This window comes from Mesoplodon densirostris, chromosome X, assembly GCF_025265405.1.
Source record: "Mesoplodon densirostris isolate mMesDen1 chromosome X, mMesDen1 primary haplotype, whole genome shotgun sequence".
Lineage (NCBI taxonomy): Eukaryota > Metazoa > Chordata > Mammalia > Artiodactyla > Ziphiidae > Mesoplodon > Mesoplodon densirostris.
The window spans coordinates 137236577-137256012 of record NC_082681.1 but is presented as its reverse complement, the minus strand read 5'-3'; the positions used below and the strand labels follow the sequence as shown (position 1 = coordinate 137256012).

Here is a 19436-nt window from a genome sequence, read left to right as displayed (position 1 = left end):
TTTAAATCCCTGGGATACTCAGGAACGTTCTGATGAATTGAATTGAACGGAACTGGGTTGGTTGTGAATGTGAGCAAGGGGGTGTCCTCCACCGAAGACATGAAGCCCCACCATGGTGGCCACTGTGAAGACCTGGTGAACTATCTGGTCCAACTCTTAGGAGGATGACCTTCTCCACGTCAATGATGAAAATGGGCAGTGACACGAGAGGCCCACCTGGTAGCTGGTCTGGGCAACCTCATGGGCCACCTGCTTGGACTTTAGGGAAGGTGACCTTCTCTGTATCTACGGTGAAGGGGGCAACTCCACCACGAAGGTTTCCCAATTCCTTGTAATGAGAAACACCACAGACGGGGGAGGAAATCAAGGAGGAAAAAAAAAAAAGGAAGATGTTGAGCTGAAACGTTCTTGTCGTGCAATCTGGGCACTTGCTTTCGGACGAGGAAGAGACTTAGTTATCAGATCGGCCAGATGTGGGAGCTTCAGGCAGCAGCATGGAGGAACACAGGTTGGCAGGGGCGAGCGTGGTACGGTGGGGTAGTCCGGTCCCCTTGATCCTGGGGTCCTCCAAAGTGTCAAGTCACTAGGGGACCTTTTCCTGCTTCTGTTGCTGCTCCAGGCAGCTGGTGCTCCAGGTGGGTGAGAACTTGAGGGTGGGCAATAAAAGCTTCTGGGTGAATGGCACCCAGGTGAAGATGGTTACCGGTGATGGGTACGTCTCGTAGCACGTGAAGCTGCATTTTAAGATCTGAATGACTCCTGGGGAGTCAGTCAGCTTGCAGTGGGAGTTTGTGGAGTTCCCCGCATAAGCCTGTGCCTGGGACGTGGCTTGGATTTAGTCCAAAGGCTCGGGTGGGACGCCTTCGTGGAGCTGTGTGTCCTGCGGAGTGGGTGGCCTGGCCAGGTTACAGGTGCTGTTGAAGAGGGTGGCGTTGCATTCTGTGTCTGTGTGTTGCCCGATCACAGTGGTGCGTGGTACCCCCAGAGCCACAGCGAGATCAAAACGCCAGCTTGTGCAGGGGTCACCCATGGACCCACGCCCCTGTAAGGTGTTTCCTGTGTGCCTCGAATGTGAGAGAGGTTGTTCTGAGACAAGGTCTTTCCAGCTGACATCTGTGGAAAGCTGAAATCTTTAAAAGAGGAAAGAAAACCCAGCCTGGTGAAAACCAAAAGAAGAGGGAAAGTGAGTACAAAAGGCAAAATATGGCATGATTCCATTTATAGGAAACAACCAGAACGGGCAAATCCACAGAGACAGAAAGTGGGTTCATGGTGTCCGGGGGATGGGGGAAGGGGATGGGGAGTGACAGCTCATGGGGTCGGGGTCTCCTCTTGGAGGGTTGAGAAGGTTCTGGAACCAGATAGAGGTGGTGGGATATACAACATTGCGAATGTGTTAAGTGCTGCTGAGCTGTACGCTTTCAAAGGGCAAATTTTATACCATGTGAATTTTGCCTCGACTTTAAAAAAAAATCAAGGCAACAAAGAAAGTAAAAGAATGAGATTTCACTGGGCGGCTTTGGTCTTCCAGCCACTTCTGTGAGGGTACCAGGAGCCGCCTCATAGGACGGGGGCGAGAATTAAACCAGGTTATGTCTGAACATGATACATCATAGCACTGATTATCCCACGCTCTGCGAGAATTGTCCTCTGGAGGTTTCTCAGCATCCTCGACCAAGAGCCGGGGGCTGCGATGAACTGATGATTGCAAGCAGCAACCTTTGGGTGGGTTTCTGTGTCCCTTTGTAGTGTGGGAGAACTCGGTTGTTTTTTTTTTTTTAAGTCAAGTTTACAGAAGTTTCTCGTTTTGCCCCATCATAATGAGCAAGAAGCCAAGGGAGTTTCAGTTGAGAGGAAGCTGAATGGGGAACCAGGCTGTAGGCTGTCGATCAGTCTAAGATAGTGTGTATCCTTGGGTGCCCGCTGCGTGTCCACCCCCCTCCCCAAGGCAGGGACGAAGCGAGACACTGAGGAGGAGAAAAGTGCACCCAGGAAGCTGACGGGACGGAGGGTCCGGTGATGAACGCAGGTGCTGTAACCACTGAGGACTAAGATGTTTGGACTGTGGCCCTTCCGCGGCCCATCCCCCGTCCTGTTAAGTGAAACTCAGCTCAGACTGCAAGGGCATTGCACAAATTGCGGATGTGAAAATCAAGGCAAGGCAAGAGTCGCTGTGGGCGTGCACTGACCCAGGAAGGTCCTCTCCCAGAGCCTCTGGGGTGCAGCTGGAGGGTGCCCCGGCCCCAGCACAGAGGATCGGGGACAAGACCCAGAGGAAAGCTGGGTGGTCCAGGGTCCCGTTCGCAGGTGGAGGAAGCTGGGTGCTTTCCCACCGTGGGAGGAGGGCAGGAGATGTCAGTCAGGTGGGGAAGTTGGAACAGGTCTGGTCTGTGGCTTTTATTTCCTCTCTGATAGCAAGTGAGGTCCCAGGGGGCGGGGTGGGGGGAGTTGGGGGCAGGAATCTGAGGCTGGGTGCTTGTCTCCGGGTGTGCGGTGGCCCAGGTGTGCACACCTGAAAAAGGGAGTGGGTGGGGCCCTCCACTGTTGGGATCCAGCCAGGAGGAGATGGTGAAGGTTCAGGGAATCTATTTCCTTTCTCCCTCCCTCCCTCCCTCCTCCCTTCCCGGCTCCAATAGATGAGCCAGTCCAGCCTTCGACAGAGGAGGTGGGATAGGAGGCGCGTTCATGGAAACAGCGAATTAAACGTAGGAGGTGCTGGCGGCTTCTTAGCAGAGGCAGCTGGGGTGTGAGGAGAGGGTGTCCGGTGCTTGTGGAGCATCAGCAGGCTTGGGACACTCATGAACACGTCTCCGAGAGGGGGTGTCCAGGTGATCACAGGCCAGGGAGACTGCGCGTATGAAGGCAGCTGGGGTGCAGGGGAGGGTGTTTGCTGGTGGAGATGGCTCACGGAAGTCGGGAGGCCCCCCTTGTACAATAGATGCCAAAGTCACCCAGGGTGACACAGGCAAAGAGTGCAATGCCACTCTTTGGCACACAGGCCGCTTAGTTGCTCCGCGGCATGTGGGATCTTCCTGGACCAGGGCTCGAACCCATGTCCCCCGCATGGGCGGGCGGATTCTTAACCACTGCGCCACCAGGGCAGCCCCCCAAAGCATCTTATGATCACTGTGATGTGGTAGCCGTGGCCTGAGCCACGAATTCCACGTCCTGATCCCCGTATGGTCGACAGAAAACGTCCCCCAAAACACCTATGTCCTAATCCCTGGAAACTTTGGCTATGTTACCTTACATGACAGACAGGACTAAGTGCAAAGTATTGAGATGGGGGATTATTCTGGATTATCTGGTTGAGCTCAGTGTCATCACAAGTGTCCTTATAAGAGAGAGGCAGTGCTGTGATGATGAAGAGGCTGGACTAACGCACTTTGAAGATGGAGGGGGACCATGCACCCAGGAAGGAGGCGGCTTCCGGAAGCTGGAAAAGGCAAGGCAACACGTTCCCCTGTGGAGTTTTCACAGGGAAGCAGCTCTCTGCCAATTCCTTGATTTTACCCCAAAGGGACCCTGTCAGACTTCTGATCTCCAGCACTGCAAGAGATTAAGTGCGGAGTTTTTAAAATGCCAAGTCTGGGGCTTCCCTGGCGGCGCAGTGGTTAAGAATCCAGCCGCCAATGCAGGGGACGCGGGTTCGAGCCCTGGTCCGGGAAGATCCCACATGCCGCGGAGCAACTAAGCAGCCTGTGCGCCACAACTACTGAGCCCGTGCTCTAGAGCCCATGCGCCACAACTCCTGAAGCCCACATACCTAGAGCCCGAGCTCCGCCACAAGAGAAGCCACCGCAGTGAGAAGCCCGCGCACCACAATGAAGAGTAGTCCCTGCTCGCTGCAACCAGAGAAAGCCCGCACGCAGCAACAAAGACCCAACGTAGCCAAAAATAAATAATATAAATAAAAATAAATTTATCAAAAAATTAAAAAATAAAATGCCAAGTTTGTGGGAATTTGCTACAGGAGCACAAGGAAAGTAACACAGGCCACAGTTTTCTTGGGGGGCAGGAAAATCTCCCCGGTTTCCACGCTCCGTGGGGAACTGTACATCCACGTCACGCTCAGCCCCTACAAACTCATGACATCTGTCTGATATTGTGTCTGTCTTTCTGCTCATTTATCAACTTCCCTCATCGGGTGTGAATAATGAAGGGATCAAAGTGTGTCAGAGAGGGCTTCCCTGGTGGCGCAGCGGTTGAGAATCTGCCTGCCAATGCAGGGGACACGGGTTCAAGCCCTGGTCTGGGAAGATCCCACATGCTGCGGAGCAACTGGGCCCGTGAGCCACAATTACTGAGCCTGCGCGTCTGGAGCCTGTGCTCCGCAACAACAAAGGCCGCGACAGTGAGAGGCCCGCGCACCATGATGAAGAGTGGCCCCCGCTTGCCACAACTAGAGAAAGTCCTCACACAGAAACGAAGACCCAACACAGCCAAAAATAAATAAATAAATAAATATTTAAAAAAAAAAAAAAAAGTGTGTCAGAGAGAGAGTCTCCTAGCATAAAGATAATATAAATAAGGGTCAGAATGTCCTTAAGTATCAATATTATTTATAAAATTGTTCATATTCATACAAACATGACTTATTTCTCTATAATTCACATTATATATACAATTTTATATGAAGATATATATTATAACTGAAGAGATAGATTTTATAATTAATACATAGGGGAATTATATAATAATGTATATATGTATATAAATGGCTCATATTTTCTTTACATAGACCATCCCTGCTATTCTGTTCCCAACTTCAGCAGCTGCTCCAGGGGCTATACCTGCTTTTAGCACAGTCTGCTCTGGAGAAATAATCCACTCAATTTGTAAAATGTGTATCCAGCGCCCTGATACCCATATGCTGGGGACGCATTTCTGGGGATAGAGAAACAGCTATGGCTGGGGGCTTACAGTCTCTCAGGTCAGAGAGAAAGACACAGCACAGAGGGGTTCCCATCCACAGACTCTGATAACCACGCTGGAGACTCAGGGTTTGGGTTTCCCCAAATGCACTGCATGGAGCGACCCTCATCCTCAGGCTCTGGAGAAAGGATGCTGAAGGCTCAGGTGGAGGGTCTCCCAAGGGTCTCCCACTGCATGAAGGAGCCCCATCCTCGGGCGTGGTACATGGCTTTTCATTGCCTTTGACTTGGGAGTTATCCCCCCACCCCCCCACCCCTGCCACCAGGTTACAGACCAGGCAGGTGGGCAGCTTGCTCAAAGTGATTCAGAGGGTAACTGGGAAGACTGGACCTGGTGCTCAGGCTTGAGGACAGGCTCTTGGTTCTGGGGCCATCTCTGAGGCTTACTGAAGCCTGAGGACCCTCTGTCGCCAACAGTGACCCAGGCTGGCCAGGTCACCATGCTGACCATCACCCTGGAGAGAGTCCTGTGTTTTTTCCCTGGACATCCCCCCAGGGAAACATCACTGGTCTCCATGTCCAGACCCTCATGAAAGCTGATTTTCTCTTCCCCCAGCACTTCCACGTCCTTCGGGCAGCCCCATGTGTGCCCTGGCGATGGCCATTCTGCTCTCCACGCTGCTGGTCCCCTCACTCCTCCTGACCCAGGAGCACTGGGATAAACGTATGAATGTGCTTGACCTCTTCCTGTTGCTCCCATTCCCACAACCCTGGGTTCTGGGGGACACATCCCAATGCCTGCATCTAATTTCATTTTATCCTCATATGCAACGGTCAACCAGCATCACGCCTCCTGTTGTGTTCCCCCCCCTTCTGGGGATGTGAATTCTCCCCCACCCATTCTGCAGACACAGGTGATGTTGGCCGACTCCCTTTACTATGGCAGGATCTGAATAAATAGCCTTTGCTGCTTCCTGCTTTGTTGACATCTCCCCTTGTAGAAAGGGCAGGAAGGAGAGGTGGGAAAGGGGTAGGGGGTGATGAGGATGTGAGAGGGGTAGGGGGACAGTGATTCCCAGACCTGATCTCTGCTCACAAGATGGGAGACGCCTTGGTTAAGGGAGAATGGAGACGGGAGAAGAGTAGTTTCTGACTCCTGAGGCTGTATGTTTCAGATCTTCCAACCGTGGAACAGAACTCCAGTCTAAATGTGAAGTTTGACCCAAAGATGACAAAATTAACTTGGGACTGCCAGGAAAACGCTACCTATGGGGAATGTGTGTTGATTCACAAGGAGAAAGGACAGATTAAAAAAAAGGTAAGATGGATTGGGTGTGCTCAGTCACTGGTCTTTGTAGAGCTCTCATCAAGCAGGACAAATAAGAAACATACGTGTGACATTGGGACACATCACAGACTCACGGTTCCAAGTGCACCAGCAAAGTGTTGCTCATGTCCAACATGTGTCCAGAGGGCTGATTCCCTGAGAGAACCCCATTCCTCCCTCAGGCATCCCTATTCCAATTAACCTGGGGGCTCCTGGCTGCTTGCAATGGCAGCCTTTTGCTCAGTTGGTCCATCTGCAAGACTTAATCCTGAGAGAGAAATAGCATTAGCTCTGCCTGTTCAATGGAAATAAAGTAAACAGACTGACTTGGATACAATGTAAACATGACACCTGTGAGAGAACGGTGGGTATGAGACAGGACAAGAAAAGTCAATCCCATAAAAGAGAGTGTGAAGTTCCCATACAGTTTAAAGGGATGAGGGCTCTCATATTAAAAGGTGAGCTCTGGGACTTCCCTGGTGGCACAGCGGTTAAGAATCCGCCTGCCAATGCAGGAGACACGGGTTCGATCCCTGGTCCAGGAAGATCCCACATGCCGCAGAGCAACTAAGCCCGTGCACCACAACTACTGAGCCTGCATGCCACAACTGCTGAAGCCCTCGCACCTAGGGCCTGTGCTCCACAACAAGAGAAGCCACCACCATGAGAAGCCTGCACACCGCAACGAAGAGGAGCCCCCGCTCACCACAACTAGAGAAAAGCCTGCGCGCAGCAACGAACACCCAACGCGGCCAAACATAAATAAATAAAATAAATAAATTTATTTTTTTTTAAAAAGGTGAGCTCTATTCTGACCTTCTGAACGCTGCTAGGTGGTGTCTTCCCAAAGAAGGTACCTGGGGGAGATGTCACAGAGGGAGGTGGATGTCATCACAGGGTCAGGGTAGGAGCAAACATCAGGATGTAACGAAAGAAGACTGGTTCTTAATTCACTGACTGATGACATCTTTTCAGGTCAAAGACAACGAATGTCAGTGTACCTTTCAGGACTGTTCTCTCCATGGGGGAGTCACGCTCACTGTCGAAGTAAATATCAACCAAAGACGAATTTCAGAAACACTGGTCTACCTGAACCCAGGTAGGGAAAACATGGTGGTGATTCTTCTCCTCCCCACATGAGCATCAGGGTACATTCCCCCACTTTTTTCTGCTCTATGGAGATAGGATTGACACATAGGAATTGCATATATTTAAGATGTACATTTGGTGTTTTGTTTTGTTTTTTTAAATCTTTTTGGCCATGCTGCACAACTTGTGGGATCTTAGTTCCCAAACCAGGGATTGAACGTGGGCCCTCAGCAGTGAGAGTACACAGTCCTAACCACTGGACCCCCAGGGAAGTCCCACATTTGGTGTTTTGATGTATGTATACTGTGTGAAATGATTACCACAATTGAGCTATTAACGTATCCATCCTGTCATGTAGGTTTTTTTGTTTGTTTCTTTGGTTTTTTTTTGTGGTGAGAACCCTGGAGATCTACTCTCTTAGTGAATTTCAAGTGAACAATCCAGTATTTTAACTATAGTCACTATGTTGTACGTTAGATCCCTGGAACTTACTCATCTTATAGCTGGATATTTGTACCTTTTGACAAACATCTCCCCATTTTCCCCACCCTCCCCAGCGCCTGGAACCCCCATTCTATTCTGTGTTTCTATGAGTTTTCTTTAGATTCCACATATAAGTGAATCATATAGTATTTGTCTCTCTCTGTCTGACTTATTTCACTTAGCATAATACCCCCCAGGTCCATCCATGTTGTTGCAAATGGCAGAATTTCCTCCCTTTCATGGCTGAATAATATTCCTGTGTGTGTGTGTGTGTGTATATCACATCTTCTTTATTCATTCATCTGTCCACACAAACAGTTTATTTCCATATCTTGGCTTCTGTGAATAATTCTGCAGTGAACATGGGGGTGCAGATATCTCTTTGAGATCCAGATTTTATTTCCATGGAATATACACTCATAAAAAGGATCGCTGGATCATATGGTAATCCCACTTTTAATTTTGGGGGGAATCGCCACACTGTTTCCCATAGTGGCTGCACCAATTTACATCCCCACCAACAGGGCACGAGGGTTCCCTTTTCTCCACATCCTTGCCAACACTTGTTATTTCTTGTCTTTTTGATGAGAGCCATTCTGACAGGTGTGAGGTGATACCTCATTGTGGTTTTAATTTGCATTTCCCTGACAATTAGTGATGTTGAGCATCTTTTTAGGTACCTGTTGTACATTTGGATGTCTTCTTTGGAAAAACGTCTATTCAGATCCTTTGACTGTTTTTTAATCAGATTATTTGTTTTTTAAAAATTTGGTTTTTGCTATTGGGTTGCTTGAACTCTTTATATATTTTGGATATTAACTCCTTATCAGATACATATGGTTTGCAAATATTTTCTCCCATTGCATGGGTTGGCTTTCTGCTGTGTTGATTGTTTCCTTTGCTGTGCAGAAGTGTTTAGTTTGATCCAATTCTAGTTTTCTACTTTTGTTTTTGTTGCCTGTGCTTTTGGTGTTAAATCCAAAAAATCATTGCCAGGACCAATGTCAAGATGTTCTTTCCCTATGTTTTCTTCTAGGAGTTTTACAGGTTCAGATCTTATATTTAAGTCTTTAATCCATTTTGACTTGATTTCTGTGTGTGGTGTGGGATAAGGAACCAATTTCATTCTTCTGCATGTGGATATGCAGTTGTCCCATCATCATTTAGTAAAGACACTAATCCTTTCTCCCTGGTGTGTTCTTGGCAGGTTTATCAAGTATCAGTACACCGTAAGTGTGGGGATTTATTTCTGGGCTCTCTAATCTGTTTCAGTTATCTCTATGTCTACATTTATGCCATCATAGTACAGTTTTAATTACTGTACCTTTGTAATATATCTTGGGATCAGGCAACATGAGGCTTCCAGCTTTGTTCTTGCTCAACATGATTTTCGCTATTTGGAGTCTTGTGGTTCCATACGAATTTTAGGACTGCTTTTTCTTTTTCTTTAAAGAATGTCACTGGGTTTTTTTGTTTGTTTGTTTGTTTTTTGGGTTTTTTTTGCGGTACGTGGGCCTCTCACTGCTGTGGCCTCTCCCGCTGCGGAGCACAGGCTCCGGACGCGCAGGCCCAGCGGCCATGGCTCATGGGCCCAGCCGCTCTGCAGCATGTGGGATCTTCCCAGACCAGGACACGAACCCACGTCCCCTGCACCGGCAGGCGGACTCTCAACCACTGCACCACCAGGGAAGCCTATCATTAGGGTTTTGATAGGGGTCACATTGATCTATAGATTACTTTGGGTAGTATGGACATTTTAACACTATTAATTCTTTCAGTCCATTAACACAGGGTGTCTTTCCATTTATCTGTGTCTTTTTTCATTTCCCTCATCAATGTCTTGTAACATAGAACTTACAAGCCTTTCACCTCCTTGGTTAAGTGTATTCCTAGGTACATTACTCTTTTTGTTGCTATTGTAAATGAGATTTTTTTTTCTTAATTTCTGTTTCAGCTATGTCATTGTTACTGTGTGGAAATGCCACTGATTTGTGTATGTTGATATTGTATCCTGCAACTTTACTAAATGTATTAGTTTCAATAATTTTTTTTGTTTAGTCTTAGGGTTTTCTACGTATATGATCATATCATCTGCAAACAGATCATCTTACTTCTTTCTTTCTGATTTGAATAACTTTATTTCTTTTTCTTGTCTAATTGCTCTGGCTAGGACTTCAGGTACTATGTTAAATAGGAGTGTTGAGAGTGGGCATCCTTGTACAGTATCTTAGAGGAAACGCTTTCAGTTTTTCTCAATTGAGTATGACATTAGCTGTGGGATTTTCATATTTGGCCTTCGCTGTGCTGAAGTAAATCCTTTTTATACCTATTTTGTTGAGAGTTTTTATCCTGAATGGATGTTGAATTTTGTCAAACACTTTTTCTGCATCTATTGAGATGATTATGTGGTTTATCACTTTCACTCTGTTAATGTGGTTCATCACGTTGATTGATTTGCGTATGTTGAATCATTCTTACATCCCAGGGATAAATTTGACTTTTAACGTGCTGTTGGATATGGTTTGCTAACATTTTGTTGGGGATTTTTACATCTATGCTTATTAGGGATATTGGTCTGTAATTTTCTTTTCTTGTGTCTTTTTCTGGCTTTGGTATCAGAGTGATGAGTGATGCTGACCTCAGAAAATGAGTTTAGAGGTGTTCCCTCTTCTTCTCTTCTTGGGAAGAGTTTGAGAAGAATTGGTATTGATTCTTCTTTGAACCATGAAGCCATCCGGTCCATCCCCCTTTAAACTCCACATACAAATTATTTTGTTTCTGTCTCTTCCCAGGTGCGGAGGGCACAGCTGCCCAAAACTTCTCCTGTCTTATCTACAATGCAGATTTCATGAACTGCACCTGGGCCAAGGGCCAAGCAGCGCCCAATGACGTTCAATATTTTTTGTATATAAGAGACTCAAAGTAAGTGTTGACCTCATGTAGACAACCCTGAGAAATACAGTGAAGAAAGAAATATGCCCTGATTATCCTCTGAACACTTTGGAATCTTACAGGAAAAAAATCGAAAGAGAATGTCCTTGTTACCTAAAAGACTCGGGAACCCATGTGGGATGTCACCTCCAAGACCTCTCAGGATTAACTTCGTACAGTTACTTCCTGGTTAACGGTACCAGCCAAGAAACAGGAATCCAGTTCTTCGATTCGGTTTTGTTGTTAAAAGAAATAGGTGAGAGCAACCACCTGTGATTTAACCACTGCCTAGTAGGTCCGACAGAATTTGCGTTGAAATCTGCATAAGTTTCCTGGAGATGCTGTAACAAATGACTACAAACTGGGAGGCTTAAAACAATGGAAATGTATTCTCTTGCAGTTCTGGAGGCCAGAAATCCAAAATCAAGGCATTGACAGGGTTAGTTCCTTCTGGACTGTCTGAAAGAACTTCTGCTCCCATGCCTCTTTCCTAGCTTCTGGTGATGGCCAGGAGTCCTTGGCTTATGGATGCATCATTTTAAACTCTGTCCACATGTCCATCTTCCTGGTATATCACAAATCTCCCTCCCTTCCTTTTATACAGACACCAGTCATTGGATTTAGGGCTCACCTTATTCAGAATGACCTCATCTCAAGATCCTTAATTACTCAATCAAACATGTCCACAAATTAGAGAGACAACCACCCGAGAAGAGCAGGCATGGTAGCTCCACACCCTTTGCCCATGCCTTGCCCTATGCATCTCTTCTGTCTGTCTGCTCCTGAGTTATGTCCTTTTATCGTATAACAGTGATCTAGTAAGTAAAATGTTTCCTGAGTTCTGTGAGCTTCTCTTGCAAATTAATCAAACCCACGGAGGAGGTCAGGGGAATCTTTGATCTATAGCAGGTCAGTTGGAAGCACAGGTGATGACCTGGATTTGGAATTGACATCTGAAGTGGGAGGACTGAGCCCTTCACCTGTGGAATCTGATGCTACCTCCAGGTAGATAGTGTCAGAATTGAGTTGAATTGTAGGATACCCAGCTGGTGTCAGAGAATTGCTTGGTGGTGTTGGGGGTCAGAGGGAAGTCCCACACATCAGAACTGGGTGCAGAATCCTAAGTCCAGATCACAATGATAGGCCCAAAGAGTTATATCCCTTACTTTGTTCTGAGCTGGAAAATCCAGTGTAAGTATCTTAGGGATAGAGCATCTCATCTCTAAAGTTAAAGACGATCAGATCTACTCAATGTGGATGTGGAGTCAATGATATTCACAGTCACAAGAGAAGCTTCACACAGCCAAGCTGTCCAAACAGACCTTCAAAGTGTCCCACAACAGAATTGAGTCTCAGCTTTTAGAATGGAACAGACGCCCATCAAAATGCAGTCAGATACAGAACTTCCATCCTGTTGATTGCTGGCATGCACCGTCATGGGGTCACTGTTTGGATATCTGTTCAGCGATGAAGGCCACTAAAGTTCCTTGACCTTTTCAAACATGCATCAACTCCCCCATTTGGAAACCATAACTTTGCTAGCTCCATGTGGACCCGATTCCTCCAAGCCCCCATCTTTCCCTCCTTCCCTCCCTTTGGGTAACCTGCTACAAGGACAAGTGTACACCCAGTTGAATCTACCCAGATGCCACCTCCTCTTTCTCTCCTTAGGATCTGACAGTCCAAGCCCCTCCACCCAACCTGGACCACTGTGAATTCACGTCTTCTTCTTCTTTTTTTTGCCAGCTCTTTCTCTTCTTTCTACTGCTCTGCTGCAGGCTGGTCTCTTGAAGATACTCCCGTATGCCAAACAATGTCTTCTCTTGAACGCCAGCCCCCTCCTTCTACCTGCAGGTTCCCTGACCCCATAAGACAGTCCAGGCCTCTTAAGGCTAAAAACATCTCAAACCAGCCTCTCTCCTGCCCTCCAAACCCATCACCACCTACCTCCTCAGGTCTTCTTTTTAAAAATTTTTATTTATTTTTGGCTGTGTTGGGTCTTCATGGCTGCACGTGGGCTTTCTCTAGTTGCGAGGGTTACTCTTTGTTATGGCACAGGGGCTTCTCATTGTGGTGGCTTCTCTTGTCGTGGAGCACGCGCTCTAGGCGTGAAGTCTTCAGTAGTTGTGGCGCATGGGCTTCAGTAGTTGTGGCTCACAGGCTTTAGAGCACAGGCTCAGTAATTGTGGCTCATGGGCTTAGTTGCTCTGTGGCATGTGGGATCTTCCCAGACCAGGGCTCGAACCCATGTCCCCTGCATCAGCAGGTGGATTCTTAACCACTGCGCCACCAAGGAAGTCTCCCCAGGTCTTCTTGAACCCAAACTTCCTCCCTTCTGCACATGGCGGCCTGATGATTGATCATCTTCCCCAAGAGCCAACACTCAGACCCACCCTTGCCTCCCAGTGACCTTGGTGAGCTACCATCAATGTTGGGAAGGCAGAACTGGGTCTCCTCTCTGTGGTCCAGGGGAAGCATTCTGGATTAGAGGTGTCTGCTGGGTTCTCATTACAGAGCAATACAACCCACCCACCAATATCACCGTGCACTGCAACAAATCACACTGCTTCATCCGGTGGGAAAAGCCCAGGACCCGAAAAACACTGTCCATCAGGGAGTTCCAGTACCAGCTGGACATCCAGAGGCAGGTGAGTGGACACTGCTCCAAGCAGGGCACCATGCCTCAAGAAGCTTGGCAGCCACCCCCATGACCCACCGTGAGAATGGGGGGCACATGAGGTGGGCTCAGAATGGGTGAACATCTGGGAAAATCCAGGGTCTGCTCCAAGCCCACCTGCACCCAGTGTAGACAAGGAGGAACCCTCTCCCTATGTCCACCTGGACCCAGTGCAGACAAGGAGGAACCTCTGCTCCAAGCCCACCTGAATTCTTATTAGGATCCATTTCCAGCTGAGGTTCTAGAAGGAGCCATGAACAGGGGCACCCTCCCTCCTGTGGACATGTTCCATCCTTCTATGTGGAGTCCACTGTAGGTTAGGGGGGACAAAAGGAGCTCAACCCTCTGTTGGGCCCTGACTGTTTCGGTTTTTCCTGACTGCACTCAAAGGGAGAGATTGGATGATAACTATGAAAAACCTTCAAAATGAAGAGAAATAAACATTCTGTTTTGGTTTGGGTTTTTTTTTTTTTCTAGAGTAATACCGGAAGCAGTAGAAATCAACTGGTGAGTTACAACTCTGACCCAAAATATCACCCTTGTAGCTTAAGTGTACAATGTTGGGCAACGGACACATGCCAACTGCAAACTTGGTCCAGTGGTGGCCAGGATGGGGACGGGGTAAAAACCAGAGGATGGAGGTTCCCTAGAGTACCGTCCAGTCAATGATATAGGGGCACCCCCCAGTAGCCCCCTGGATGGGGTCTCCCTCTTCTATCCATGTTCGTCAAGGAAATATTCCTTGGAGTGTCAAGGAGATGATATCTTCTTCCAAAACTCCTCTCGAGGTTGATCATCAAAGTACTTTTTATTGATCTTTTCTAAGTTTCACCACCACTCTGACCTCAGTATCCTCCTCTGTCCGATGAGGAAGTTGAACTTGGTCCTCTTAACATCCTTTACAGGGACATTAGCCATCCATGGGTTCGTTCATATCCACTGTAGCTCTTGAATCATTTCTGCTTCTATACTTATGATCCTAGCAACCCCAGGAGTGGTTACTCAGAAAATGGCAGAATCACTCATTGTCATTATTCCCTTAAGCATTCCTCCCAAGTTCTCAGGACGTAAAGTACCAGATTCATGTCCAGATTGGGAGAGTGTGGCTTTGAATCTTTCACTTCAGTTGGGCAACTGAAAAGACACCCTCACTCTGTTTCTCAACACAGACAACACCTCTGTCTAACTTTCTGTTTTCTCCAAAGATTGTGGTGTCTGGTGACTCGGGGAATAAATACAGCTTTCCGAGACCAGGGTTCAGAGCCAAACATACCGTGAAGATCAGGACGGCAGATGCCCGGAAAGCCCACTGGGGTGCCTGGAGTCAGCCAGCTGAGTTTGGTACGTGTCCCAAGATCATCACTGGACAGATCCTGGCATCCTGAATTCATCTCTGAGCCATTCTGGGAGGGGTTCCTGTCCACCGGCCCCTGCAACACTGTTCCCCTGGCAACAGCAAGGGCTCGTGAGAGGGACCCTTTAAGAATAACTAAGAGCCTTCCTAAGCCTCCGCCCCACGAGGAAATGACCCATCCCTCCTGGTCACGCCAGACAGCCATCACGGTCCACCTCTGGTCAGGATACAGCTCACATCCAAACTGGCTCTGTTTCTTTCTAATTGGGTGAGGGCTAGCGTGACAGATTTTTTTTTTTTTTTTTTTTTGCGGTACGCGGGCCTCTCACTGTTGTGGCCTCTCCCGTTGCGGAGCGCAGGCTCTGGACGCGCAGGCTCAGCGGCCATGGCTCACGGGCCCAGCCGCTCTGCGGCCTGTGGGATCTTCCCGGACTGGGGCACGAACCCACGTCCCCTGCATCGGCAGGCGGACTCCCAACCACTGCGCCACCAGGGAAGCCCTAGCCTGACAGATTTTACTGCCTTCCTCCTTCTAACTTTGATTAGTTGGCAAGAATATAATGGTTTGGCCCTAAAGCCAATCTGATACTTAAGAGTCTACCTTCCCTTACATGCAGTCTCAAACACCTTCAGTGTTTTAGCAAGCACAGCATGCATACGCTGTTGTTGTTTTTTTCTGATCCAAGATCAATGCCTTTGATACCTGCCAGTGTAGAATTTATGAAATGAAATAAGGATTCAGCAATATTTCATAAGCTGGAAGGGACAGCTGAGTGCAATACGGAATTGATTTGCCATCTTGCATTTGTCAGTGGGTTCTTAGCCGTGACACCAAAAGCAGGAAAGATAAAAGAAAAAAATAGGTAAACCGGACTTCATCAAAAATGAAAACTCTTGTGCATCAAAGGACACGCTGAAGACAGTGAAAAAACAACCCATGAAAGGGGAGAAAATATTTCAAATCATTTGAGTAGGGCCAAGCCTCCAAAGCATAAAAAGTATTCTGAGAAACCAAGAACAAAAACACTGACAACCCACTTTAAAAATGGGTTTAAAATATGCCCCCCCCCCACCACCAACAAAATAAGAATAGACAAAAAGAACAGACTTTTCCCGGAATAGAGCTCTAAACAGACTTGGCTGACATCCATGTGACTTTTTTTGGTTTCATTTCCCCTCCAGAATATGCACTTTTGACAATTAACATATTGCTTTAAAAAAATAATGTACCATAAAGAGCACTTATTCTAAATGACATGCGAAATTAAAGCTTAAGAATAGATGGGACGCAATTTTGTTTAAAACCGCACGCCTGGAAATGTGTATTCATCCTTTTTTGGTCCGTTTTTAAATTGAATTCTCGGTCTTTGGGTTGCTGTGTCTTAAAATCACTTTATGTGTTTTGGACGTGATCCCAGGGTCGTGTTGTCTCACGAACATCTTTTTGTGAAAGTTGCGGGACTGGGTCCTTTCCTTAGATGTCCGTCCTGCTCTGGGCATGTTTCCTCCTCCGTGAGCTAGTGAGGACATAAGCTGGCTGAGTGGTGACCGCTCATGCCCCGGCCCCCGGCGTACTTGGCGTGTTCCCCTCTCACTCCCCAGGCTCTGTGGAACCAGAATCCAGCCTGCTGCATGTCTACCTGCTGGTGGTCCTGGGGACCCTCGTCTGTGGCTTGATCGTCAGCTGCCTTTTCAAAAGGTAACCCCAGGTCGTCCTAGGTGGGCATCCCGGTGGTCAGCGGAGGGGGCCGGTGTTTATTCCAAAGGCAGCCCCAATCGGCTGGCAAAAAAGAGAGGGCAGCCTGCAAACATCCCAGGCAGTCCTAGCAGCCAATTGGCGTGTGGGTTTTCTGGAGGAAAACTTGTCTGGAAAAAGGGAAGGAAGTTGGAGAGATGGAAAAACACACAGGAGAGAAAGAGCTCTGATGCTCCATCCGTCAGTGGCAGGCGGGCTGGCAACCAGCAAGGGTCTTTCCTGCCCCCAGACTCCTGCCGGGCACCCCTCACAGCTCTGCTGTGCTCCGAGTTCTGCCTGCCTTCAGCCCCTGGAGCTTCTGGGGTTCTCAGAATGTCTCTCCTCCTCTGACTTTCATTTCCCCCAGCACAAGTTATTCAGCCCTGGCTCCCAGACCACTGCAATCAGCCTGTCCACGGGCACCTCTGCAGGCATCTTTCCTGTTGTGTGACCCTGGCATCATGCAGGGTCTGTGACCACCGGGCAAATGCTTTGCAATGAACATGCAGACTAAAGTTGCATGCGTATGGCATGACGCACTCTGCAAAGCATGGGGAGAGTTTGCACCTGGAGACCCTCCTGCAGGATGTGAGGATGCTGTGGGAGTCCACCTGCGGCCCCTGTCCTGATGCCCCTGTCTTGGTTGGGCGTCCTGTGCTAAATGTCCCCCAGGACCAGGCAAGACACTGGTCTGCCTTGTGAAAGCAACTGAGAGGCACCCCTGTTCCCAGGGACACTGGACCTGGGAGCAAAGAGGCGTTTGGGCAGCCCAGTCACTGGCTGTGGTAACAGGGACAGATCTCATGCTTTACACAGAAGACTTATCTTAAAGGAAAGCTGTGTGAGTTTCCTGTAGCTGCCGGAACCAGTGACCACAAGCCAGAGGCTTAAAACCACAGGCATCCATCCTCCCCCAGTCCTGGAGACCAGACCTCTGAGGTCAAGGTGTCCCAGGGTCACGGTCCCTCCAGGGGCTCCAGGGGAGGGTCCTTCCCGCCTCTTCCAGCTTCTGGGGTCTCCAGGCATCCCTGGGCTTGTGGCCGCATCCCTCCCGTCTCTGACTCTGTCTTCACGGGGCTTCTCCTCTGTGTCTGTGTCTCTCCTCTTCTGTGTCTTAGAAGGACCCTGTCATTGGATGTGGGGCCACCCTCCTCCAGGGGGACCTCATCTCAGACCCTTCACTGCATCACACCTACAAAGACCCCGTTTCCACATAAATTCCCGCTCCCAGGTTTCAAGGGTCAGGAGTTGAATATATCTTTGGAGGCTACCTTTCAACTCAGTACAACCTCTCCTGATGATGTCACAGGACTGGAGGTACCATTCATGTGGTGAGAAAGAAAATAAACGCCCCTGTGAACGTGCAGCAGGACTAGGGTGCTGCGGGACCATGGAATATGCTGGTTAAAAGATAGCATTGAAAATACGTGACATCCACAGAAGGCGGCCCAATCTGGAACCTGTGGGTTTCAAGGTTGGATAAGCCTCCTGGTCTTTAAACACCAGGGACCCCAGACTCCTCCAAGCTGCTGGAGACTGGACATGTCCCCCACTCCCATCCCTGGGCCCAAGGGAGTGAGTGAAGGTTCTAGAAAGACCCTCACAGAGTCTATCATTTTCTCCATGGTCTAAGCCTGGAGTTGGTCCTTCTGTGATTCTGAAAGGAAATTGTTCTGAAGAAATGAGCCTGGATGGCGTGTTTGCACGTGACATGACAACATGTCCCCTTTGGGTGCAGGAAGGAAATTGGACGTCTAGGTCTTCTCTTCACACATTTCTTGTCTCACCAGGTTCCTAGGGACGCACAGGTTATTCCCGCCAATTCCACGGATCAAAGATAAATTGAACGATAACCATCAAATCGACCACGAGGTACATATGGGGTGTGGGGCAAACCAGGATGGAGAAGAGGGAACAGTGACCCCAGAATCTCAACTGTGTCCACCCAAAGGGGTCCACAGGAAGTGGCTGCCATCCCGTGTCCTGCTCCCTGGACTTCTCAGGAGTCAGGGACGGGGGTTTTACCTGCAAGCTGTGTCTGGGGAAATTGGGTGGGGGGAGAGGAGAGACGGAAGATGGGGAAAGAGAAAGAGAGAGGTGGAGGCAGACTGAAAGGGTTCTGACCAGACCTCCGGGAGGGGACAGCTCCAGACAGGATGAAAAAGGACAAGGGACAAGGGACACCCCCATACGTGAGACCGCCCTTGGGTGCACCCATCACGTCTGCCTCTCCGTGGGGCGGGGGCTACGTCTACCGACTCCGCTGTCTGGCATCATATCCCCCAGCTCTCAGCTTGCTCACCCCCTTTCTTGAGCTGGGCATCTCTCCTCTCAGGAGCACCGATCCACACCCTCTCCGGGCCCCTGGGACCTCCAGGGTCCCGCCCACCCCAGGGGGCCAGGATGAGCCACGTCCCACCCCCCCTGAGCTCCGGGTGGCCCTAGCATGTGTGGTACCCTAGGCTCAGATGTCCCTCCCACAAGCTCATCTGCCAGCTACAAGATCTGACACAGAGAGCCGTCTCCGATTTCTAGCTAAACCCCCCGTGGCCACTGCTCACGGGGCTCCTGACACCCCCATCCTTCTCCCCATCAGATCCTCTGGGAGAAGTTTACACATGATGTGGGAAAAGGTGACAAGGAAGAGGTCTTAGCCGTGGAAGAAGTCACAGAAGCCCCAGCGAATGCGTGAATTCCAGATGTCTGTATCCCCGGGACTTTCTGGAAGTTGGTTTTTTTTACAGTTTCTTTTAATGTTTTTTCAATGTTTTGCTTAATTTTTTTGAATGTAGGTTTTTTTTGTTTGTTTGTTTGTTTGCGGTATGCGGGCCTCTCACTGCTGTGGCCTCTCCCGTTGCGGAGCACAGGCTCCGGACGCGCAGGCTCAGCGGCCATGGCTCACGGGCCCAGCCGCTCCGCAGCATGTGGGATCTTCCCGGACCGGGGCACGAACCCGTGTCCCCTGC

At 48.9% G+C, this 19436-nt stretch overlaps 1 protein-coding gene across 1 annotated transcript; it reads left to right on the top strand.

Annotated features, from left to right (window-relative positions):
* The first annotated feature begins 471 nt into the window (after window positions 1-471).
* CSF2RA (colony stimulating factor 2 receptor subunit alpha) lies at window positions 472-19162 on the top strand. The gene is made up of 12 exons (XM_060087398.1): window positions 472-508; window positions 5491-5598; window positions 6050-6192; window positions 7177-7300; window positions 10566-10695; window positions 10788-10960; window positions 13219-13352; window positions 13859-13888; window positions 14587-14722; window positions 16338-16434; window positions 18261-18342; window positions 19067-19162. The coding sequence occupies exons 1-12, from the start codon at window positions 472-474 to the stop codon at window positions 19160-19162; spliced, it is 1290 nt and encodes a 429-aa protein (XP_059943381.1).
* Window positions 19163-19436: the final 274 nt, after the last annotated feature.

Excerpts from the sequence above, each read along its gene's own strand:
- CSF2RA (XM_060087398.1), top strand. The coding sequence starts at position 472 with ATGTGGGAGCTTCAGGCAGCAGCATGGAGGAACACAG. Across the intron at positions 6,193-7,176 it reads AAGGACAGATTAAAAAAAAG|GTCAAAGACAACGAATGTCA; the intron begins GTAAGATGGATT and ends ACATCTTTTCAG. Across the intron at positions 10,961-13,218 it reads TTTGTTGTTAAAAGAAATAG|AGCAATACAACCCACCCACC; the intron begins GTGAGAGCAACC and ends TTCTCATTACAG.